The following is a 25299-nucleotide window of genomic DNA, read 5'->3' as shown; positions in this document are numbered from 1 at the left end:
GGAGATGTCTCTTTAATAAAAAGACAACTGACTTCATGCTGCTTTTCTTATTTCTCTTCCCTTCCCCAAGACTAGCCTTCTAGTCTTTTTTTTATTCAGAGCAGGATTTTCTAGACTCACAACATTAATCTTTTCTCTCAGAATCTTCATGCTTCGAATTTTTTTCTTCTGTTTCTCTGTCTGTTTTCTGTTGCAGTTGCCCCACACTCTTACAAGGTGAATTCCTTCACGCAAACGAAACTAGCTTTCCTACATGGCAAAGGTTTACCCATGTGATTAATTTCTCTTGTGTCCTCTGGCTCATACTCAGGCTGCCCATGGAGGTGTCCTGGCAAATAAGGTGAGGGGCAAGCTCAAGACTGTTGTTCTCCACAACATTAATTCCCTTGTCCTAAGCAGTTCTCACCTTGGGGGGGGGAGGTGGGGGAGGGTGTCTGCATCCCACTCTGCACCACTGGCCTATTGACCTGCATCTTGGTGTTTTTATCCACTTTCATAAATCAGAGTATAAATCCTGAGCCATGACAAACTTTTGGCTAAGCTAAACATTAATATCTGTGGCCTTAATTCTGAATTTTCGAAAACAGATTTTAGTTCAAGCATAAAATACATGTTTCCAACACAGGGCCAAGAGATCTTTATAATTTCCTTGAGACTCTGTAGTATATAGGGTAGTTTGGTTGTTTTCAATGACCATGTTCAGCAACATGAAATACTTCAAAGAAAGAAGGGGGAGGCAGGATATTGGAAAAACAGTATTTTCAGCTAGAAGGCTCTACTGTATACAGGGACATCACATATTTCTGTTCTCCTTGTGTAACGTGACAGACTTACTGTGTTGCTTCTGTGTGTGCTAATAACTGCCTTAAATGTGTGATCTGCAGGAGAGCGTAACTGTCTGTACCATGGTGCTGTAAGATGCTGTAAGAAGCAGAGGCTTGACTGCTTGCAGATAGTGGTATATAAGGTATACAGTGTTTGAAATACAGGATAGTTGAAATTAGGTTCAGCCCTGTGTTAGTTGTCCCCCACCCACCCCCTCCCCCCAAGATTTTGGATATGCAATGTATGTAAGGAAGAGTAGCCCATTTATCTTACTGGCATTTTAACAAAATACTGAAAGGATATATTTTGTTGAAAAAAAATATTTACTTTGGTGTTTGGAGGATGTATGTTTGAGTCACCTGAAGGCAAAAGGTTGTGAGGATTTTTTATCTTGTGAACTGGAAAAAGCTAGCATTGTGACAATACTTACTTAGTAGCTCCCCAAGATAATTCTGTACTTAAAGTATAGGAGAATTCTCTGAAAATGGTTGGTACTGCTGATACAGTCTTTAAATAGATGATGTCTGGAACATGTTCGCTTCTAGGAATTGGTTCTATTCACTTGATTTCAGGTGTATTTGGTTAAAAGCTTCTACCTACATATCTTTCATGCAGCGTGTAATTTTTTTCCCCATCCCCAGTGGTACAGAAATGTTCAACAGTGCCAAGATTTGCATATATACTTTTTAAAAATGCTGATCCTCCCCCAACTCTGTGGAGTTGAAAAATCAACCTTCCTACTAATTTGTTTGATAGCCTCTGCTCTTATCGGTTCGGCTTTCTTAATTTGCTTGTGGTATGTGTTTAGCTTCTTGCTGTTGGATGTTGATAAGAATTTTAATAACAGTGTTTCTCTTACTGCCCCTTCCTCCCCCATTTTCTGTCTTTTTTTTTTTTTTTTCACTGCAGATGTCTTTAAACCCCTGCCATCCCTGCTGCATAATGTTATTATATTCAAACATTATTTCACAGCTTGCCTTGCAGTGATGAAAATGACCTTATGAAGTGCAAGGCAGTAGTGGGGGAGGGAATAGACTCGCTGTTGTTAGGCTGAACCAGGGTAATATGTTCACTTCTGTATTTCTGGGTTCCTAGGGATCCTTACCTAAAGTCAGAATAATCTCATGTTCTTTTAGCAGACAGCTCCAGTTCAGCTATAAATGTATTCAGTTTAAGAGACTTAGTGTTGATAATTGTATGCTGCTGAGGGGTTAGAGCAACACTGAAAGTGAAGGAGTTAGACTGATATCTCTGTATTTGCACAAAACATTTTGTTAATAAAGAGCATTCCAAGCCAGTCTAAGGTAAAATGCTTCATATTGCCCTACTGTTGTGAAAATCAAAGGCAGATACAAGTTTACCTGTGTGAGTTAAAACAAATGAAATAGTAGACAAACATGGGTCTTCGCTTGTACCAAAGACAAGTGGTTAAAGCTGCCTGTTCTGTTCAAATTGCAAGTGTATAAAGTGGACACTTATTGCTGTACTACTGTTTGTGCTCACTGCTGCATCTAGGATTTCTACAAATAAATTTTGAGAAGCCCAGATGGAAGTGATTTGAAGCTCTTGGTCTGTCCTGCTACTTGGTTCCACAGATGTGGAACTCACAGCATTTATTCATATATGCACCTTCCAGACCCATTGTTCAAAAGGTTTACAGTTTTTTTGTGGAGAACAGCTGTTTGAATCCTAGCATCTAAAGCAGCTGATGGGCCTGATATGTAAACCCAGGTTTAACTTGGATTTTCTGAAAATTACTGCTGCATGTGCTAACAACATTTTAAAAAAAACCCAAAACCTTTGTTTCTTCCAAGAGCTGACAAGGATTGTAAGTAAAAAACATATTTCTCAATAGGTGCTCATGCACTTGACACTTCATTGACTGTTCCTTATTAGAGACATGATCATATAGAGATAATGTAGGTAAATTAACTTATGGGAAGTTTTGTATAGACCTGTGGGTGCTCTTTCTTCAGACTCACTAGAAAAAGGACAGCCACAGACTAATAGAGCTTGGTAGCAAGATCTGCACCTTAAGGTGGTAAAGCATGGGCTTTGCACCTATGACAAGTTGCCCTGGCTTACCAAATTACCTTGCATCAGCAGAAAAATAGTAGCTGTCCTCAGCCATTTCAGGTGAACATGAAGTTGAGTTGTTTAGTTCATGCTCACTGGGGCAGAGGTAACTTGTGTTATCTTGTGTTTGCTAAGACATATACAAATAGCTGACAAAGCTGATCTGATGCTTATCTGGTGGCTTGATCATGTGTCTGGGTCTTTATTTATTTTTTTTTAAGTGGTAGCAGATTCCTTGAGCATGTCAATGTTCAGCTGATTAACACTCAACCGCAGTAACTAGGTTTGAATTGCCTGGTATCTGATGCCATGCTAACTGATGCTCAGTAGGTGGAGGTGATGTCAGCATCAGTATCTGAAACTTCCTGTCCCTTAGCAAAGGAGAGGATGTGGGGAGTGCACTCTGAGAGAAGAGATCTGTAATATTGAGGTCTTGTTAAAGGAGGTCAAGCTTAGAGTTCACTTGTCCTGCCTTTTGTTAGATTCAGCTGGGAGAGGAAGTACAGTGAGCATAAGCTGAAAACTCAGGCTGAATTTCTGGCTTCCTGGAGAATGTTTTCAGCGCAGCAAAATTCATATTCTATATGTAATGACTGCATATTGACTGGTTAAATAGGCCTCTTGAAATGTGTGTTTGCTTTCTGTCCCATCTCATAATTGTGTGGAATTACAATTGCATAAGCAGAACACGGCATGGAGAGGAAGTCAATCTCTTGTGCAAGCACAAAAACACGGCACTCACGCTTCGCTTTTGGGGTTCTACTTTGAAACCTGATGAGATCAAGGAGAGGTTTTTGCAGGCAGATGTTCTAACGGGCTTTTAGCAGGCTAGGAGCAGCACTGGAGAGGAAGTCTGCTCAGTCAGAACTAGGTTTTGTTGGGGACTGCTGTGGTTTTTCAGTTGGTGCATTTGCCTTATTGATATTGACTACTACCAAGCCAGTAATGTTTTAAGTGCTGTAACCTTAGCCTGCAGGCAGCTTGTGAACTGCAGCATGATATTCAGGCTACCTTTGCATTCATGGCTGACACTGACCTTTCCTAGCCCTGAGCATTCATTTTTATCAGTTGAAAGGTTGGCCATCCTGGTTTGTGTCTGTCTGATGCAAGATTTGCTTTTGATCTTCTTGTTTCATTTTAGTGTTGTGTGGCAGTTAGGGGGGCTTGTTTGTCTTGCTGGTAATTACAGTTTAGGATTGACTTGTTTCTAAAGCATAAGCAGATTGAGTCGGGATTGGCACAGGGAGCTGCTTGCCCCCCAGGATTATAATTCTCTCCTTATCTCTTGCAAGCGTGGCTGAGACAACCACAAAGCTGAGTCATGCCAGCAACCACCAAGAAGCAGAAATAGCAAAGATCAGTGCTGCAGCCACAGAATGCCACTGAGGGGCTTGGTGGCTTTGAAATAGGCGATGGCATTTGAAGTTCTTCATACATTTTTGGGGATTGCAAAATGGAGCAGGGTATCCCTTGTGTTCCTGTTCAATAGGTATGGAGGGAAGAACTGTGCGGGAGTCTGCCCGGTCCTTTACCCTGTGGACGTTACCAGTATTACAAATGTTAAAAGCAGAATTCTGGAACCAGCCACAAGATGAAAACTGCTATGGTTTACTGTCCTTCTTGCTTGTTTTTTGTACAATAGACACACATATTAATGAGAATTATGCTAACTTTGCCTTTCCCCAATTATCCCCAATTTATTCAGTAGAATACTGTAGGCAAATTTAAAGAGATGGTACCTTTTTCTGTTAATATATCAATTTGCACAGAGAAATAGTGGTAGTGGTGTTTATTTGAAAATCAGCTCTGGACTTCGTTCCTGAAGACAACCTACCTACCAAATCATTTGCTGCTGTCCTTACTGGATTTCTGAGAGCGAGAAACAAATGCTGATGCAAGCTTGGGAAGGATTTAAATAATAATAATGCTTAGAATGCTATAAAGGTTCTTCATAATACTGTTCTTAACCTGATCTCTCTGTCTTTCTTAGCAGTGAAGGAGACTGTCTCTGACAATGATCTCTATGGGAGACTTTTTATAAACAGAGTTTTCCACATCACTGCAGACAAGATGTTTGAAATCCTTTTCACCAATTCTCACTTCATGCAGAGGTTTCTTAATTCCAGGAGTATAGTAGGTAATAAACTCTTCTCCTTTCTGTCTGTTACAAGCTAGCCTGAAAATTTTTGCTTCTGAGAATTGCTAAATAGGGCTAAGTTTAATTTTAAATTTCTTATTGCTTTAAAATAATTTTTAAGCTTTAAAGTTTTTTTTTTTAAGTTTCATTATGAGAGAGGATATTTAAAGCTAGACTATTGTTTCCCTAGGGATGTACATTTTGGAGTAAAAACCTAATTTCAGTGCACCACAAAGCAGCGCCTTAATGCCTGGATTTTTGAGCAGGTTATTAAGTTGATGCATTCTGTGGGGTATTTCTGATTACATTGTGTCCCAGAAATAGTGAAATTTGTACGGCTGGTACACAGGCAAAAATCATTGCATCCTCAAAAATGATACTCACAGGCTTTAATTTTCTGGATGAGTAAATTTTATTCACTGAGACTGTAAGAACAGAAAATTAAGTCAAAATGGGTGATATTTATTCAGTGTCAGCTTGGAAGGCAAAGTGGCAAAAGCTTTTGATAATGCTAAGTGAATCTATTCAACTTTAAGCAAATGGGAAATGACATATTTTCATTTAATTGCTTACTCTTTTCTCCACCCTCAAGTCTCTTTCAGTAGATTCAGGCTCAGCTATTCAGAGCCTGGTTTATTAAACTTTGGTTTATTAGCAGACTATGTGGGTATGGTTTTTCTTGGAAAAACCCCACAAGTATTTGGAATTAGATTTCTGTCTTTCCCCCTACTCCTGTTCTCGAGCTGTTAAGACATGATAAGGAAGAGATAATGCACTTCAAATAATTTTTATGTGAGATTTTGCATAACTTCTCATCTAGATGCTGTATCAACCCCTTGGAATAGAGACGCCAATGGCAATCAGTTGAGGACTTTGACGTACACTGTAACAATTAACAATCCACTCTGTGGGAAGTTCACAACTGCAACTGAAAAGCAGGTATTGTGTGCATGTGTGTGTCTGCCTGGTGCCCTTTAAAGCAAGGGACAGGTCAGTTCTGTGGTCTGTCAGAGTTCTGACTGTGGATTAAAGTTCAGTGAACTGAATGTGTATCTGCAGTTTAAACAGATCATCTCTGAGGGTGGCTTGCTGTCTCTCTCACCATTACGGACACAAATTATTAAATGAGAGAGGCTTTCTACCTTTACAGATGGCTGTAAACACCCACAAAACTTGTGGGGAAAGGTATGAACATCTCTTAGGAACTGAGGGGTGAAAATGTGCAATTAAAGGCTTTCAGTGTCAACTTCTGGGCTCCCCAGTATGAGAGGTTAACAAAGATCCTAACAAAGGGCCCCTAAGATGATGAAGGGACTGGAGCATCCAATGTCAGAAATGGCTGAGAGCTGGAAATGTTCAGCCCAAAGAAGACTCAGGGGCATCTTAAAATTTATAGAAAGTATGTGGGGGGAGGGTGCAAAAAATTCTGAGTCAGGCCCTCAGCATCAAAGGCCACAGATTTCTCTGGTGCCCAGTGACAGGATCAGAGGTGATGGACACAAACTAAAACACAGATGATTCCTTCTGAACATGAGGAAACACTTCTTCACTGTGAGGGTGACTGAGCAGTGGAACAGGTTGTCCAGAGAGGTTGTGGTACCTCCTCCTTTGGAGGTATTGGAAAGCCACCTGGGCATGGTCCTGGGCAACCAGCTCTAGATAGTCCTGCCTGAGTTCTTGGACAAGACAAGCACCAGAGGTGCCTTCTAATCTCAATCCTTCTGTAGTTTTGCTTTGGGAAAGGTCTCAAAGAGCAGCTGTGGTCATCAGGTAGTGGCCAGCCTTGCATCTGGTACTTGAGGTGGCAGTGGGGAAGTCCTGCTGCTGCCAGTGTTGGCTCTAGCAGGAGGCATCTTCTCTTTTCCCACCCCACCTATACTTGTTATTCTTAACTGATTATTATAGTGGTGCTTCAGGCCTTCTCTCTCCTTGAGTTCACTTGGAGTTGGTTGATCCAGCCAAAGGAACTCAGGCTGAAAGGGGGCGGAGGAAATTTGTGTACCATTGTATACCTTCTTAATTTTATTTTCTTTTATGATAGATCCTGCATAAGCAGAGCCAGAAAGGTCAGTCTTATCAGGTAGATGCTGAGGTTCTGACCCATGATGTCCCCTACCATGATTATTTCTACACTGTGAACAGATACTACATCAGCCGCACATCCAGTCACAAGTGCCGGTTACGGTGAGTCTGGGTGGTGAACGGGGGAGGGCAGAAGCCAAGGCAGAGATGTTCCCAGTTGATGATTACTTAAAGGTCCACCAGCAGTACAGAGAATGCTGGGTTCTCTTCAGAAAAATAAGCTTGGTTTCTTTCTTGTCACACATATGCTGTGCTTGGATCTCATTAATGTGGTGAGAAATTAACTGAGATGTTGACTCTGAGGTACAGAGGTACTCATCTCCAAGACTGAGCTGGGGTCCTGACCTGTCTTATGTTTTTGAGTGCAGTGGTGTGAGTGGGAAAAATTGGAAAAAAATGAGATGTTTTATTAGAAGGTTTCCCAGACATCCTTGCTAAGGGCCTGCAGAGGAGAATGCCTTCACAGGAATGTGCAGGGAAGATGGAATGTACTTAATTTTGCAAGGAAGGGCACTCAAGTGAACTCTGTCTAGATATGGAATTTCCACTCCCATTTGTTGAAAACATTGGAAGTGATGCTGTCTTTAGTAAGAGCTTTTGTCTTAAACTTAATCAGTTAAGTCAACCTCAGGAAAGGTTAGCGAGCCTGGATTCTATTTTTGCTAAGCTCAGGCTATAAAACTACTGAAAACTCCCTCTCTACTGGGAGAAGAAGGGAAGAAAGGTCTTTGAAAGACTGCTTTGGATTTTTTTGAGTGAATTACTGTTCTTCTTTGAGACCTAGACTTGTTTTTTTCTGAGACATACAACAGCCCTAGGATACAACCAAAAACCTAGGTTTACATGGTGCACAAAGCATACATGTATAGCACAGAAGTCACACGGTGATGTTACAGCTGGCCTTACTAAACTGTACTTAAAATGGCTCAGAATCTCTATTGAAAGGAGTTATTTTGTTACACCATATCCAGTGGGCTTACATTGATTTGGAAGATTACTTAAAAAGTTGAAAAAAGTGTATTTTAGGATGGTCAGTGTTCTTGACTGAAATAAAGGACTTTGTCCTTTATGAATAGCTTTGGGACTCACTCAGTTGTTATCCCTCTGAAGGATTCTAGTCCAATTAATTTTTATTCTGGAAGCAGTATTGATTAGCTTGACCTGAGGAATGCACAGTAGGAATTTAATTTTCCCCTCTGTTACGTTCACAGAAAGACAGATTTTAATTTCTGTCTACCCAGGGTAAGATGTGAGCACTTGATGTACGAGCTGTGATAAAGAATTTCTCATTCTGCTATTGTGCCTGTGTAATATATCATGTGTAAACATACAAAGTAAAAATCATGACTTTGTTATGTGGAAGCCTGAATCCTATTTTAAGTATGTGTTAAAATGAAAATGCTTCAGAGGATAGAAATCATCTGGTAGTCTGAGTCTGAAGGAAAACATTCCAAAATGTTTCCCATAATTTGGACATTTAGATTTTGACACTTCAGCTAGAGATGTCTTTGCTACTGTTTGCCTCTTGCATTTTTTCAGTGAGAGTACTGCCCAGCTGGAGAGTGATGGCAGTTCCAGTTGGTATTTTGGATTTTAGACATAAGCTGGAGGCCTGCTTCTGATAAGAGATTTCTGCTATCACAGTGCTGCCTAGAAGAGTACTCTTCCATTATTGCATTCTGTTTGCTAGGGTTTCTGCAGAAGTGAAGTACAAAAAACAGCCTTGGGGCCCTGTCAAGTCTGTAATTGAGAAGAATACCTGGGGAGGAATACAGGAAAACTTCAAACAACTTGGTGAGACATTTTCTTCTTTGTACTGGAGTAAGGAGGCTACATTTGCTATGTGTGTTTTTGTGTCTGTCAAACCTGGGTCCTTGAAGAATGGCTTGAAAAAAAGGTAACATCTAAGCATTCTTGAAGACAGAACTTCCTGTCATCAATGTATCTGCCACTTCCAGGGTATGAAAGAAGCCTTGTGGCTAACAAGAGGCTCTTGTATACCTGTCTGTAATTGCTTTCAGAAGGAAATACGAGGAGCAGCAGGAAAGCTGTTACTCTCAACTGCATGTGCTTATCTCTAAGAATTTCCTTGATTGGGCATAAGAGAAGCAGTGGCATTCGGTAGGCTCCATGAATGTCTGCTCACAGCCTGGCCAGCCACTGCTGCAGGCTCACAGTCTAACACAATTCCTAGTCTCAGTCTAACAGTGTCTTGCAGTGCTCATCCAACTGCTGTCTGGCATACCATTGAACAATCCTTCCTGGGCTGAGTGTGCACCACCTCTGCAGAGCGTTCTAAGTGCCCTCTAGCAAATAAAATGGGGTGGAGGTCAGGATGTAGTTTGCCAGTTACCTGCTTTATGTTCATGTACTGGAAGGTGTGCTTGTTCCTCTCACTGCCACCTTGCATATCTCAAAATCTTCAGCTTTCCAGCTTTCTTTCTGACAGTGCAGTAACCTTATATTTTTTCCACTGCAGAATCAGATCTCCTAATGGAGGAATATGCAATGAATCAATCCATAGAAGACTCTGGGAAATTACTTGCTCTGAGACGAAGGCGACGCACTTTACACCGGGGTTTGGCGGAATCACTTCCCAAACGCTCTTCCCAACATTCCTCTGGTGACATAGTAGAGTCCCAGGGCGGTTTAATAGGTAGGAATTTTTTATATCAAGTGTTTTCCAAAAGTTATGTTCAAGAAAGCATAACTCTTAAAACAGTGCAAGAGTAGCACTTGAGTATGTATTACTCTTGTCTATGATAGCAAATGCTTTAACAAGTTCAAGCTTCTTCAAGCTTGTGTTAAGTAGATTTGCAGCATGCATGATCACTTTTATCATGAGTATCTCATTAAATTGAGTCTAATAGCAGCTTCAGTTTTAAGACAAAAATCAACCAAAATCTTAAATACCATTCTGTATCTGCAAAGGACTGAAAATGAGATTGGATCAGGAAAAAAACTCAACAAAACTGATTCTTGTAAAGTTTCTAAAAAATTGCTTTTTTTCTTCAAATAGCTGCACACACAGGTCGTGAGTTGATTAAACTTTGCCAATTGCCTCTTGGCCCTGTCATCTCAGTTTTGGTTATTTATTTTTAATGTTAAGAAGTCTGTTTCCCATATGCTTCTGTAATTTCTGGGTCACTGAAGCATTTCTTGCAGTTCTACTGCCCTTAGGCATGACAGACTTGGCCACCAGCATATACAGTATTAGCTTCACCTAGAGAGATGAGTAACATCTGTGCACTAGTTTGCACCAGGGAATGATGGAATCCATGACAGAAGCTGAATTGTAAACAGTGAGGTAGGAGTGAGTACACATCCCCAAAGAGAAAGACAACACTGAGTATAGATAGCACTGAGAGAATATTTAGATCAGCAGCATGTGTAAAGGACTCTTTACCTATGTGAAATTGCTTCCTAATTACTTAATTTTTCCACTGTTGCTCCACCTTTTCAGATGAGCCTGTCTCTCAGTGTACATTACAGCTTTTATGTGTGTCTTTTGTCCAGGGCAAGGTGTGCAAAATTAATTACACTTAAAGATCAGTGTGCCCACAGTGATAGGCGCTGAGTTCGGAGAGAACATGCACATTCTGTGCCTCAGTGTCTGATCCTGTTGCCTGATGAATAGCAGATGGCCTCTCAAAAGGCTGTTTTCAGGACAGTAGATAAGCCAGTAAGGATGGGACAAGTTACAGGAAAGCATGAGTGACACTGATTGTCAGAAAGATGAATGTGAGCAGGAGAAGAAGCAGAAGAGAGCCACTTTTGCAGCCTGTCTCTGCTGTGTGTGACTAGCAGCACATATTCATGTTAGTAATGAATGCACTGCAACATTCTCAGGCTATTCAGGTTTAATGTGACCATGCCCCAGCACAGTGTTCTCCCCAGAACAGTGGGTAGGGGGAATTGTGGTGGAAGAGCCTGACTGTTCAGCCAACTTCTCAGAGATGACTACAAAAATGCCTTGGTGAATGCTGGAGGTGATCCTGTGCACCTACATGACCTGATTTTTTTTTTTCCTACCAGAAGTTGTTGAGCTATTCTGTGTGAAGTGCTGGGCACTGACATGTGCAGACATCTGTATCTGCAGACATAATTTAGAAATGTTCTTTAGTACTTTTTAACCTCCTTCTCTTCCATGCCCTATAGGAAGGAAAAGAGATGCAGTAAGTAGGACCACCACCATCATTGTAGTAATGAGTGTCTTGTAAGTACTCACTTGCATTAAAATGTTGCTTGACTCAAGCTCATCTTGGTTTTTATCTGTATTTGTTTCTCATTTGCATGTTAAGATTGCATGTAGCATGATAAACTAATTTGAGCGGACCACGTGGATAATAAAAGGGGAACAGATTGACTTGGAAATGACACGCAGGATGAAAATGCTGTCTTGTCAAACTGGCCTATCTTACAGGTTTTCTTAGGTCTGATCATATTAAAAAAAAAGTCTAGGATCTACTAATTCCTAATTTTAAAAGTTCCAAGAAGAGATACTGTTGTTATTTCTGTTTGCTATTACCCAGCTTAATGGCAACTGCTAAGAATTGTTCAGATACTAATTTTCAGTATCGTGCTGCCCTGTACCTTTTTTCTCACAGGATTCTGGAAGGATTCTGTTTCCTTAGCTGTCTTTAGCCATGATCCTGTGTTTGTAGCATTGCAACTGAAATTGTTAAAAAACTTGATTTTTGTTCTCTCTACAGTTTGCTGCTCTTGGTCTTGCTGAATATAACACTGTTCCTCAAACTGTCAAAGATAGAGCATGCAGCTCAGTCCCTTTATCATGTCCAGCTTCAGGAGGAAAGCTCTTTGAAGTAAGTTGCATTCACAATCTTTGCTTGCTTTTTTTCTTCAGCTTATGTAAGAATCTGATCTAAAGAAATAAATTATAAGCAATGAAATTCAGTGGCAAGTTTTCAGAAGTGTCTGGGGCTTGCTGTACTTCTGTGGTCTATGCTGAAATCGAGTGACATGTCTGACTGGATCTTGCAGCAATAAATTTCTCCTTTGACAAGCTGTTTTTGGAGAAATGCTAACCTTAGTTTGCATTTATCAGCCTGCTGTGACTCATCTTCTGTGAATATCATAGTGCTGATCACAGAACCGAAGTGTTCATCCTGTGTGAACCAGCATGTTCTGAAATGGAATGTTAAAGATTCATTTAGCTTTTTAGCTTCTCTCTGTGAGTCTCCTACTAAATCTCCTCTCCTTTGCAAATTTCCATGTTAGGTGCCTTTTATACTCAGACACAGAAAGATGTTGCTTCCTCTTGAATACAGTGTCAACAAAAAAGTTAACAACCATGTCCTGATGTTGAGTCTGGAAAGGGTGTGGGGACCTCCCAGAATGACCATCTCAGAGCTGGCTAGAGCAACTTTCTTCATAAGAAAGATCTTGGTCCCTGAAGTGTGGACCTTACATTGTAAATAAAATGTGAGCAGTATTTTCTTGATGGCTGTTGCCTGCAAAGGTCTGAGGTACTAGCTTGAAGAAAATGGATTGGAATTCAACTGCAGGCAGCTTTTTTATGTGGCTTTTGTAAGAGGATGTTTTAGCAATGGCAGAGTAATGGTGGTAAAGAACAGTTGCTTTTTAAAAGGCATTGAGGTGCTTGTTTCATGTTTCTGATGTAATCTCCATCTTTTTCAGCATATCCCCAGAAATTGTATCAAAAGAGGAGATACCTCAGTATGATAAGGAACAGGTTAAACATGTGAAAGGAGTTTTAAGAGACTCAATTGAAATGCTTGAGCAGGTAGGTCTGAAAATCTTTGCTGGTTATGTTCTTCTCAACAACTCAAGTTGTTTTCCCTTGTGTTATCATAGCTTTTGTTTGATGTGGTCTGGTCTAGATGAAGTTTTCTTGATCTGTTTTGCACTAGGCTTTAGTTTAGTTAATAGGCAGTGCTTATGTTTCTGATGTTTTGGGTTGCTTAGGTTTTGAATTTGTTTCCTGGAGGGCTGGAGTTTTTTATGGTTAGTTGGTTTGGGTTTTTTTATTGGACTAAGATGCAAGTACCCATGTCAACTTCCTTAAACTTGTCAAGTGCTTAAGAGATGTGTTAATGCAGTTCTGAATCATGACAAAGCAAAGACTGGAGTATTTCAAAACAGATTCCCTTTTCTAAGAACACTCGTATTAAGATTTGTGAAGTGTTTTCCCATTTTATTAGGGGGTTTCTTCATTCAGGTTTATCCTGGCACCTAATATCCAGTGAAAACAAATAATTTCTGGAGACCATATGTTTCTGAGAGACTCCATAGAAGATAATCCTCCTTCACAGTAACTTAAAATTTCAGGCTCTTGTATACTACAGACACAGAAAAAAAAAAAAAAAGAAAAAAAAAGATATTGAATACTGTTGTCTCTCTGATCCTGAAGTCCATGACTGTTAAAGCCTTACAATCCCTACACTGAAATTTTGACTCAGTAACTGAAGGACAGTAAATTTATTTTACTTATTACTCAAGAACGTTCAGATTTTAACTTCATTTATTAAATCTTAAAATGTGATGGAATAAATTATTAGTTTAGGAAAGCTGAAGGGGGAGTCCACATGTACCTTTCTCCATAATTTGCTCTTTGTTCTTCCATGCACTAAAGGAGGTTAGAAAAAGAAGCCATTTTTTATACTCCTTGTTTAGAGGTGTCTCTGCATGCACAACTGCTATTGATCTATTAATTAACCACTTTGATCACAACTTAAAAAAGCCTGAGTGCTGGAAATTTCACTTTAGAGGCAAAGTTTTCTGATTTCCATGCCCTTTTCGTTTTCTCTGCTTACTATCCAAACAATTCCTAATTCAGAAGCGTTAAGTGCTTTTTGAACACACAGTGTAAAAAAAAAGAAAAGTGAGAATTTAGCCACCTTTTTCAACCAGAATAACACTTTTTGTCTGGAAGTCCTGACACATCTTAGTGTTTGCTGCCTTGTGTTTTCTGAGGGTTGTCAATAATCTAAACATGTTTTGTGCACCAAAATGCACTAGGAGGGCCAGGTATTAAAAGAAAATTCATGTTGTGCTGCCATGTTCCTTGGAGTATTTGCACTGAACATTATCTGTGACTAAAAATGAGTGGGGTGGTTCATCTCCTGTGCTGTTGTCTGGTGAGGTGTTAAGACTTTATCATCCTGGACTGTTAGTATTTATAAACTCTGTAGAGTGTAGCTGTTAGGAGAGCACAGTAAGCCAACTGTTTATGGAAACGGGGAGGAGGAAATCACATGAAATCCTTAAAAGAAAAGGAGGAGGGAGACTTTATTTTCCTGATATCACTCAGCCATGCAGGAGACTGACTTAAGTAATTGGCGGGGGGGATGATTGTATCTTCACAGCTGAAGATTTCCCTTTCCATGCTCCAAAGAAGCTTTGACCACTTGAACAGGACACAGAGCAGCAAGACTGAGAGTTAATAGCCACATCAGCCTTTCATTCAAGACATTGGAAGAACTGATGTGTGTGTGAGGACTTGTGGGGTAGGGATTGTAACTGTCTCCTCTGGACTCTACTGTTAAGCTCAAAAGCTGCACAGAATAAAGGTTTGTGGAAGAAGTAAGTCGGGTTCTGCATTGCCGTATAGTTTTGGCAGTGTTGTCTCCTGCCAGCCTTCTACCCTGGGGAGTCTCAATTCCAAACAGTGCAGAGCTCTTGGATCCATCCCATGGTGAGTGAGCGAGGGCACTTGTACTGCTGGTGAACAGACACGAACATTTCAGATGGGGAAAAACACCCTCAGCAGAGAACTGGGCTTGTCTTTTATGAAATTAAAGCTTTTTACATCAACGTAGAAAATGACCATCAGTGTCATTCCGTTCCACTGACCATCAGTGTTTTGGAGAAAAAGGAACCTTAGTGGCTTCACAGCCACAGGATCCACATAGGCTTTTTTTAGCCATGGGGACCTTGTGAAACAAGTCACCATCTTAAGGATGAATATGCCTAAGATTAATTAACAGGAAAGGGTTTGATAGCTCTTGCATACTGCCAGCTTTGGCAGGCTGCCTTCTGCCATATGTTTCCAGCTCTCCCAGAGAAATTTCAGCCCTCGGTGTTTTCCCTCCATCAAGGGCTGTGCTTCAGTGCCTCATCGTGGTGTGCCCACTGACGATGGCACCTTTACATGTGCTTCAAGCGTTTTCTGAGCAGGTTGAGGGAAAGAAGATGAATACAGAAAGAAGACGCCAGGGCCCCGTCCCTGGAGGCTGGGCCGTGTTCGGAGGGCAGCGCTGGCTCGGGCGGCGGTGCACACTCAGGGTGCGGGGCAGGGAGGGGCTGCAGGGTCGCTTTTAGGGGCCCGCGGCCGCCACCTGTTGCGCTGCCCCTTTAAGGCAGGTGCCCCCGCGTGACGGCGGCGCCGCCCCCCGCGCGCCCATTGGCGCGCGCCGCCGTCAGGTGGACGGTCCGGGCGGGGGCGCCGCCCCCCGCACACCTCGGGGCGCGCGCGGCCAATGGCGGGCGGGCGCCGCGGCGGGGGCGGGGCCGCGGGGCGGGGGCGGTGGCGCGCGCGGGGCACCTGAGGCGGCGCCGCCGGCGGGAGCCGCTGCCGGCCCCGCGGGAGGGACGGGGCGGGCGGCGGCGATGGAGGAGCCGCTCTGCTGCTGCGAGTACGTGGACAGGCGCGGCCGGCGCAACCACCTGGCGGCGTGCTGCTGCGACTGCGAGGAGCTGGACGACGGCTGCGACAGGTACCGGCTCCGCGACCGCCCGATTGCGGGACACCCTCCCGGCGGCGGCGAGCCCGCGGGGCTGCCGCCCTGAGGGCGGGGGAGCCGCGCCTCGCTTCCCGGGAAACTTGCTGGGAGAGAGAGGGAAAAGGGAGGCGGCGGGAGCGGGATGGGGCAGGGGCAGGGGGCGCGGTTGCCCCGGTGCCAGCCGGCGCTGTGCTCGCAGGTGGCTGACGTGCAAATCCCTGCCCCCGGGAGCGCTGGAGAGGATCGCCGACACCATCGCGGACCGGCTGCGGGTCCCCTGGTTCTCGGGGGCCGTGAAGATCAATGTCAGCCTCGTGCCGCCGCTCGTCCTGCTGCCCGTCCTGCTCCACGTTGCCGCCCTGCACTTCCTGCTGGGGCTCATCATCCTGACGTCCCTGCCCGTCGTGGTGCTGTGGTATTACTACCTCACCCACCGGAGGAAGGAACGGACTCTCTTCTTCTTGAGCCTGGGGCTCTTCTCCTTGGGATATATGTACTATGTGTTTCTGCGGGAGGTGGTTCCCCGGGGCCACGTGGAGTATTCCCAAGTGGTTGCTCTCACGTGCGGGTTAATTCTTATGCTTGCAGCCCTGTCTCGAGCCAAGAAGGACCCTGGCTACCTTCCCATCCCAGCAGGCAACGAGAAGCCATCGCACCAGGGTTTGCCCAACAAGAGTATTAGAGGGAGCTCCAGCGGGCTCCATGGCATCTCAGGTGCTGCCAGCAGTCGCGCTGTGAATGGGGAGGCTAAAGGTTATTGCAGGATGTCAGCTGAGCAGCCAGAAGGTGTGAAAAAGGACTGGTGCACTAAATGCCAGCTGGTCAGGCCAGCCCGAGCAGGGCACTGCCGGCTTTGTGGCAGGTGTGTGAGGAGGCTGGACCATCACTGTGTCTGGTAGGTTTTGCACTGCTGAGGCTACCTGTATTCTCTCTCTGACTTCGGTCCTTTTTAAAGTAAGCTTCTTTTTTTACAGTCCCTGGCAAACAGAGTTACTTTTGCTATGTGCAAGACCTTATGAAACTCTTTAAATACAAAAAGCTTTGTATTTACCCTTTAAAAGAACAATTAGAATTTTTATTCTAAGTGGGTTGACCTGATAGCTGAAAGCTTCTACAGCACACTTCAGAATTGCCTTTATTTCTCTACTATTTTTCATCAGTTTGGGGTTGTTTTTGGTGTGGGTTTTCTTGGATTTATTTTTTTATCTTTGGATTTGGTCTGTGGAGCATTAACAGTCCTGCAGTTAAGTTGCATTACTGCTCTCCTGGGGGATGGGAACCCAAAGCTGCCTTTCGGGTGTGCATGTAGTGCTGGAACCAAGAGGCAGTAGGGCATAATGTGTCTCAGCAAAGGATACTACCCTTGCTAAAAATTAGAAGCAAATAGCCTGCTGCTGTTACCCTACAGGTCTACTGTCTTGTGTTTGCAGCTTCTCTATATAATGTTATAAAGCTTCTTTCAACATTTTTCATAGTTCTTAGTCTGTATTGACTGGAAGCACCTTGGAAATCAGGTTTGCTGACTGCTGGGGGAGGGAGAAGAAATAGAAGATGGCTTCTTTTCTTTTTTTAAGCAAAGTAATCTCTTCTTTCCTTTTGGAGGATTAACAGCTGTGTAGGGGAGCAGAACCATCAAGCTTTCATCCTTGCACTCTCCTTCTTCATGCTCACCGCTGTGTATGGGATTACCTTGACCCTGCACACCATCTGTAGAGGCCGAACTCCGTTTCTGGCATTGCTCTACTGCCCCGGGGCCTATTCTGACTACAGGTGAGACATCTGTCTGGGAGAGAGCTGGGGTGGGAGCAGACCTGCTCAGGCAGCTTAGCTCCTGTTCTTTGTTCTGGCTGTCAGACCCAAACACAAAGTGCTCCCTAAAAGACTCTGGAAAGCAAAGATGTGTCTCTGCTTTTGCCAAGGTGGGCAGCCTGAGACTTGGAGAGCACTCGCAGTCATTTGGAAAAGGTTGAAGGAGCTAGTATTTGAAGTATTTATTGTGTTATGTGTAGATGTACTTTTAAATATGTATGCCCCCAATGGAGGTGATGGTCTGACAGCCTGAAATCCACATGCTCTCCCTCTCATTGCTCACTGTTTATCTAGTGATTGTCCTTCAAGTTATCTGCCTAGAATGTGTGCTGCCTGGCAGGGAAGGTGGTGGGAGCTGATGGACTCATGTTCAAAGACAAGCAGTACCACAGATGGGCAGAGTACTGCCAGTACACAAGTGACCCTTCTTCTAGTCCATCTCATGATCTGTAGAGTGAGAGCATCCTAGGGTCCTTAATTAAGGCCCAAGCACCATTACAACTGGAAGAGTAAAGAGCTAGGTTGTGTGACAGCAATGTGCAAGAGTAGCTCTGGTAGCAGTAAAAGCTCTCATTAAGTAAGCCCTGAAGCTTTAATTTTGAGAAAGCCTTTAAGGATTATCTGATGAAAGCAGCAAAGTGAGATCACTGTGGCAGATGTAGACAGGGATTTGAAAGGATAGTGATTACCAGGGAAAGTCACTTTAAAGCAGCTGCTCCAGTACTAAATGGCTTCCTTCCCATCTTTTTCCCTGCTGCCAGCTCTGCTCTGTCGTTCACCTGTGTATGGTACTGTGCCATTGTAACAGCTGGCATGGGATACATCCTCCTCATCCAGCTGTTGAACATCAGCTACAACGTGACTGAAAGGGAAGCTCGGCTGGCTCTGCGGGACAACACCGGGCGCAGGCTGCTGGGCGGGTTAGTGATAGACACTGGCCAGTATAACAGGGGACTCCTGTGCAACTGGGGCCACTTCCTGAGCCTGGGGTCTTCTCCTCCACAGCGCTCTGCTGAGGACATCGTGTGACGCCCCTCTTTCTGCAGGTGGTGTTGTGTCATGGCTCACAGACTTTGTTTAGCAGGGGAGCAGCCCCTCCCACCAGGACTCCTTCCTCAGACAATCTTTCCTCGTGGTCAATGTGTGGGCTATCCCCTCACTGACAACACCAGATGTTTTCTCCGGTGGAATGGTTCTTCACGTGCTGTCAGCCAGCAATAGGATGCAGAAAGCAGTAAGCCATATGTGCAGATGGGGAGAGGAGGAGCCTGCTGCCTTTTTCCATCGTGGGAAACAGCAAGAGGAGCACAAGGTTTTGAGAATTTCAGTTTCCCTTAGATGTGAATACTGGCATCAGAAGGAACCTGCTGCTGGGCTTCAGAGAGTGCACTGATTCCTGCAAAGGTTAAGGAATCCCTGGGTTTGTACCTATGTGGGACATTTTGGAGATGTCAGAAGAGTGAACTTTGGATGCAGGTAACAGATGGACTTCTGCAGAAACCAGGCTCTTTGGCTAAAAGAGACTGTCTAGGCAGTCACTGGGCAGCGCTCTCCTCTTTGGTGCATTTATTTATTTTTACTATCTCTGATTCCATCCAGCTGTGTACATGCTTCTATTAAGTGCCTTTGTGAGCTACATTCCTGTAGGACTTTGTAAGATCCCTTCCCCTCTTGATCCCTAAAATTGTTATTCCATCCCTGTCTGTCTAAATGAGTGGAAAGAAATCCCATTGTTCTTTTGGCAGAAAAGAACAAGTCATTTGTATTGTCTGTATTGGTTTGAAGGCTTTGCTCATCTCCCTCAAGTTATTTCTGCTCTGATTATGGGTTGTGACATGTGACAGCAGGTAAATACACCAAGTAAGGTAGTTTTGAAGCAACACATAGCAGTGAACTCTGAGGGCAAAACAAGAGTGCTGTCTGTCTGATATTACTGTAGCTTTATGGAAGGAGCATTCATCCTCTGTTTGTGGGAGAAGGGAGAGTAGGCAATTCTGCCAGCAGCATGTTTGGTGGGTAGCATCTTGATTGTGTTACTGTTAAAACAGTGATCTTGTCTCCTCTCAGCCTGGTTACTGTGGAGCTGCCTGTCTGTAGATCTGTTTTCTCAAGTCAAGAAGCCAAGGAACAGATCAACCCTAAGTTACATAAAGAGAGGTAGAAGATGTATTGGAGGTGTTTGTTTTTGGGATAGATGACTTGTCCTGGCAGGTGAATGAACCTGTTAAAATGTGCTCTTCAAGGGTGCCATTTCTTCTATTTCTGTTTACAGCCTGCAACTGTATAATGGCCTGGACATGAGTTTCAGCCAAAATAACAAGGTTTTGGTCACAGTGGTTTCTGGATTTTGTGGGTGGGATTCTTTGTTGCTTTTTGTTTTAAACCCTTAATGTTTGCTGTTGGCCCTGCAGTAATAGGAAAGGTGTGTCTGGAAGAGCTGGGGACCATGACACAAGAATTACAGGTTGGGTCTAAGGTGTAAAAACAGAGATAAGAGCTTTATCCTAGCTATGGTGTTTTCAGATGCATGCAGGGTGTATGGGTCATGCCTGCACCTGAGTGTACGGGCATGGCAGACAGCTCTGGGGTATTGGGGAAGTGATGCACATTCACTGTGCTGCTGTGCAGTAGCTTTGAAGAATGGATGGATGGTGCATGATGCCAAAAGAAAGCAGGGTCAGGACTGTCTCTTGGGATCCTTGCTATATTTTTGTGAGTGCTCCTCATGACATGTCCCAGTTTAAGGTAGAGACTGTGTCCCTCTTTGCACTGTTTGGTTTCCTCAAGTGGCACTTTTTATAACGAGCAGATAATTGAGGAACAGCTACATTTGGAATGTGGCTGTACAGTTACTGAATTTCCCTTATTTCCTATTGCACTTTTAATCCCATGAGCAGTTTCTTTATAAGAAGGTAAAGGGGCAGCTCTTTTGCTTCCTACCTCTAACCAAGCACAGTAGGAGTTTCTGAACACTTTCTTGACCCTAATGTGACTAAAAAGGTACCCAGCTGGACTGTGCATAGTGTTCCTTTATGACCTTCTGTTTGGAGCTTGAAGCCTGATTCTAGGAGTTCAAATTGAGACCACGTTGCTTCCACTGGAGTTGTCTGTAAACGTTTCCATGGCACATATGTATTTTGTGATGCCTGCTTGAGAGGATGTTGAGCTTGGCAGCCCTGGAGATAAGGATGCTGTGGTCTGGCAGGATCTTAGATCTTATCCTGCTGGCACTGAGGAAGATTAAGGTAGAAGTACCTCCTGGGCTAAATGAACCCCTGCAGTGGAGACAGCCAATTTCTCTGTCCCTGTGTGCTGCATGCACAGGAATCAATCAATCAACCCCCACGGGCTGAACAAGCTCTGGGAGCTTTTGCAGGTTTGAGATAAGTGATTTCTCAGAGTCCTGCTTTACTCCTAGCTGGGAGAAGGCAGAGCAGATCACAGGACACTTCACTGGCAGTGCTGACCCTGTGGTGTTTGCTTGCTCTCACAGGCAGAGATTGGTTGCATCTTTGCAGCCTGTCACTGTAGCTGTGTCCCTTGTCTCTCAGTGAGCTCTTAGTGACTGGGAGGTTTAACCTGAACTGCTTGCACCGAGATTCCCTCTGGACTGTTCTCTCAGGCAGTGTGGGATTTGGAGTGCGGATTAGGAACAGAGGACATGAGACTAACATAACCATTCCATACCTTGGTCAAACATGCTCCAGTAGAGTGGGGGCAGTGCTGAAGTAAATCTCATTTTTTGCACTGGCTCCAGAGGGAACTGAAGTCATTCAGGGCACTAAAGGGTTGCAAGGATGGGGTTTTTCTCTAGCAGGAAAATGCAGTGTTGGTTCCTCAGTGAACAGGAAATTCAGGTGGCTGTAATCTGCATAGTAATGGTGACTGTTCCTTTAACAGCATGGCATTGATTTACCTCTTCTTCCTGACAGGATTTGCTTTGTGAATGTGCTGGGAGATGAGAAGCATAAAGTTATAGGATATTTAAAAGGCATCTAAATGGGCAGAAGAGTTTAAATCCTTTCAGATGCATACTTGGGATCTCTCCTTTTAACATCCTTGAGAAATAGCAGGAAACCCTTGGAGGGTAATGCTCCATGTGCAGTTATTGCAAGGGTAAACTGTTGTGATTTGATGTGCTCAGGAAGAGTTTATTTTCTGAGTAATTTCCTGCTGAGCTTGTTACTTACCGTGCTGGTAGAAAAATGTTAAAATCTCGGCATACAGAGTCAGTCCTTGGGCTCCCTGTGTTAGTAGCTGTCTAGATCCACGCTGCCTGGGGGTTGGAGCAGTGGGAGCAGCCTGCATGTGACAGGGGACTTGTGGGTTGTGTGTGGACTCCAGGCAAGGACTAGTGTCTCACCTCTAAAGCTGCCTGCCTGGCAGTGCAGGAAACAGTACCCTGCTGGCTCTTCAAAGTTTCCCTGTGTCTGAAGAGAGGACTTAAAGCTGATCAAGAGCAGGGTAGGATTTTGGTAATAGCCAGCCTTGATATTTTTCCACCCAGACTTTGGAAGTCAGTTCATCTTGTTTTATCCATGACCTTTTAAGAGACATTTTGTTGTTTCACAAATAGTGTAGACTTCTGCAGACCAGGCAGCTCTTAGGGGGCCAGGGTTCTGGTATTGTAGTGTTACACCAATTGTGTCCAAATGCCATCATCCCACTCTTTGGTGTCTGTAGTAGGAACAGTGCACCATTAGTTACACCCTGTAAGTGGTGGCTTGGCACTCTTTAACTGTGTCTTCCTGCATTGTGCTTTTTTGTAGGCGAGTCACAGGTCCCCACATTGACTGTTTCTGCATTTAACTCGTCCTCAAATGACAAAAGTCACTGGTGAGCCTGAGCTGGTGCTGCTTGTGACTCCTAATCACATTTCAGCCTTCATGCTATGATGGTGCTTTTTTTCCCTTCCAAGTAGGTTGCTTTCAAGTGTCTTAATGAAACCATTTGCTGTAAAATTTCTTCTGAAGATAAAATGGATACTGCCTCACTGCCTAATGTCTTAATAATGTGCTTGGTTTTTTCCTCCTATATGAATGTATATTGCCTCATTAGGGCAGGAAGCGTGTGTGATTATGGATGTGTTTTCCTGTATTCCTTTCAGTGAAAAAATCTACAGTTACCTAGGATTTTAATTTTTTTTTTTTTTTTTGCCACTACTGGGATGTTTGTGCAGTAAAAAAAATCTGTCTACAGACAGGTGAAGTTCTTTCTGAAATGTGGGAATTCAGCCTCCCAAGATCTTGTCTTTATGGAGTTTCTCTAATGATAATGTGAAGAGTGATGAGCTCTGGAAGAAAGTGGAAAGTTTGTTTTTTGTTTTTTTTTTTTAAACCTGAGCTTTAGGAAGAAACTTTGTGAAACAGTTGTAAGCTTTTTTGAAGAGACTGATGTGTGTATGTTTGTGTCCATTTTGCATCGTATTCAGTGTTTCTAAATGGGTATCAAATGAATCAAAATAAATTAATGGAAATGATCTGTGGAGTGGCCTGTTGATTTATGCCAACACGCACAGGCAAGCCGAATGACCAAAAGCTGCCAGTATCTCATGGCTATTCAGCTGTGAGTTGGACTTGGGAATAAAGGAGCAACAGGCTAAGGAAAAGTAGGGAAACAAATGTTCTTCCAGTTCTGCGAAAGTTGACCTTTGAGTTTGTTGGTACTGAGATGAAAGAGATATCTCCTGGCAGTTCTCAGCATCCTGGAAACTAGGGATATTCCCTCATGGTAGGAATTTGAATAGGGATCTTTCATCCTATGAGCAATACTGAGCAGGCTCCTGCATTTTTATCCTGTGTCTTGGTTTTCCCACTGACATCTGCCCACATAGTACACCCAGAGCCCCAAAAAGGAACAATCTTTTGCTTTAAACCCTTTTCTAAGCCATATTTGGAAATTATATGGACATTCTCCTTGCAGATAGTGGGAAGAGGTGTAGCCTTTAATTCTGTTGGTATCTTGGGACAGCTGCTGAAAGGCAAGATAACTTTTAATAAGTAGAATCACAGGTGCCTTTGTTCCAGAGCTCTGCTTTGGTTTGCCTGAGTAGTACTTCTGTCTGCTGTTCACCTGTTTCTTTTTGAAGATAACTTTGCACTGCTGACAACAAGGACCTTCCAGGAGGATTTTAGTTGGATGAGACTGGTGTTTGCAGAAGGGTGTCAGACTTGGACACCCAAACATGACCAGCTCTGTTAACTCCAGCGCTGTTGATGGGGGTGCAAGAAATTCTGTCTCTCCCTAGCTTTTATTTTTTCCTCTGCTGTGGCTTATGCTGGCCCTGCAGAGGCAACTCCTGTGCTGGGAAGGCCAGGGTACACTGCTGGGGTAGGTGCCCATAATGGACAACAGGTCTGCAAAGATGTGCAATACACTGCAGTGGTCCATGGACTCCCCTCCCAGGCTAAACTATTGTCCCTCCCTGCCCAGGGGGAACAGAAGAAATTGTTTAATATTTCAGACACTCTTTCAGATCCAGTTTGTGCAGGGCCTGGGGGACTTGGAAGTGACTGGCGTACAAATTTAATGAGAAGATGAAATTCTTGTGGTTAATGTTTTTGAGAAACTGTGTAAGAATTCTGTAGGGTAGGGGTATTGGTAGAGGATGGGGAGTTTGCAATCACTTCAAGGTTCTGTATTTGCTGTTGTACTGCAGTAAAAGTCCTCCCCCCACCCCTGTGCAGGAGAACGAAAGCCTGGCTGTGCAGCCACCTCCCTCTCTTGCTAAGAAAAGCAAGGAGCTGACAGGCAGGAGTGTGCCTGAGCTGTGAGTGTGGGCTGATGACCAGCATTAAGGCACTGACATCTGCATCTAGCCAAGTGTTGGAGCAGAAGGAATGCTGTGGCACAGCTGCAGGCTGAAGCTGTTTCCTTGGTCTGACAAGCTCTCTCACGTCACCTTCCTGTGGGAGCCTCAATTTGCAAAACGCCAACATTGTGCCAGGGATTTTAGGGGTATCCTGTGCATCATTCGGCACGGCCTTGCTTCTGCCAAGAAGGTATGAGTTGTTTCAGCCAAGTGTGGATCAACAGGGAAGTCAAGGGGCTTCTCATCTCCCTTTTGATTTAGATCATGTTCAGTGTGAATTTGCCTGGTCCCTGAACATCTTCCCTCTATCCCTCAGCTGCATCTAGCTGAGGCTTCAGCTCCATGCTTGTACTGGCAGTAGGCCAGGGCTATCAAAGCACAGCTCCTGGATCTTCTTTTGGCTTCTTGCTGCTGCAACTGTCCAACCAAAGAGCATCTTGTCAGGAGACCTTTTCAAAGCTATGAGGAATAGAAGGAAACCCTGGGAGGTGAGAGTATTGGAGGAAAAGGACAGTTTCCAAAGTGTTGACTGTACTTCAAGTTCTTTGGAGGCAACTAAGCTTCACATAAGCAGCATTATTTTCATAATGGTGAAATATTTTCATGGATGGTGAGTGGGCACTGAGTGGGAGCTGTGGGCTTTGAGGACAAAATGTGCATTACTGGGGAAAGAATCTGCAATTAAGTAAACTGGATGCAGCCCTGAGTAGCCAGTGGTTTGGGGTATCTTCTTAGCCGTGCAAGATCTAAATTTAAAATATAAATATATAGCCAGCCTGTTAGTAGGGTCAGTTCCAGGCTGCATGTGGGCACATCCACTCTACTGCTACAAACTCCTGTTCCTCCCCTTACAGCTA

The 25299-nt window shown here is 43.7% G+C and overlaps 2 protein-coding genes across 11 annotated transcripts in view; both read left to right on the top strand.

Moving 5' to 3' along the window:
- GRAMD1C (GRAM domain containing 1C) overlaps positions 1-14687 on the top strand; it is a 51913-nt gene extending 37226 nt beyond the window's left edge. For 5 of the 10 annotated variants that reach the window (XM_086882928.1, XM_086882930.1, XM_086882926.1 and 2 more), the window contains 9 exons: positions 4895-5038; positions 5859-5977; positions 7080-7222; positions 8811-8914; positions 9600-9776; positions 11279-11336; positions 11833-11943; positions 12779-12884; positions 14467-14687. In XM_086882928.1, coding sequence (XP_086739054.1) covers positions 4895-5038; positions 5859-5977; positions 7080-7222; positions 8811-8914; positions 9600-9776; positions 11279-11336; positions 11833-11943; positions 12779-12884; positions 14467-14544 — 1040 coding nt within the window. In that variant the 3' untranslated portion in view covers positions 14545-14687. Of the gene's footprint in view, positions 1-4891; positions 5039-5858; positions 5978-7079; positions 7223-8810; positions 8915-9599; positions 9777-11278; positions 11337-11832; positions 11944-12778; positions 12885-14466 lie in introns of all 10 variants that reach the window. The other 5 variants (XM_086882927.1, XM_086882929.1, XM_086882925.1 and 2 more) reach the window with 1 other exon arrangement.
- A 988-nt stretch (positions 14688-15675) lies between these two features.
- On the top strand, positions 15676-23110 carry ZDHHC23 (zDHHC palmitoyltransferase 23). Its single transcript, XM_086882924.1, has 4 exons — positions 15676-15816; positions 16022-16717; positions 17425-17592; positions 18393-23110. Exons 1-4 carry the CDS (start codon positions 15710-15712, stop codon positions 18658-18660), a joined length of 1239 nt encoding a protein of 412 aa, XP_086739050.1. The 5' UTR covers positions 15676-15709; the 3' UTR covers positions 18661-23110.
- The last annotated feature ends 2189 nt before the right edge of the window (positions 23111-25299 follow it).

Source organism: Cyanistes caeruleus, chromosome 3 (genome assembly GCF_971803275.1).
Source record: "Cyanistes caeruleus chromosome 3, bCyaCae1.hap1.1, whole genome shotgun sequence".
In the NCBI taxonomy this organism is placed as follows: Eukaryota; Metazoa; Chordata; class Aves; order Passeriformes; family Paridae; genus Cyanistes; species Cyanistes caeruleus.
Note: the sequence above shows the minus strand (reverse complement) of the source record. Positions and strands in the feature narration are given on the sequence as shown.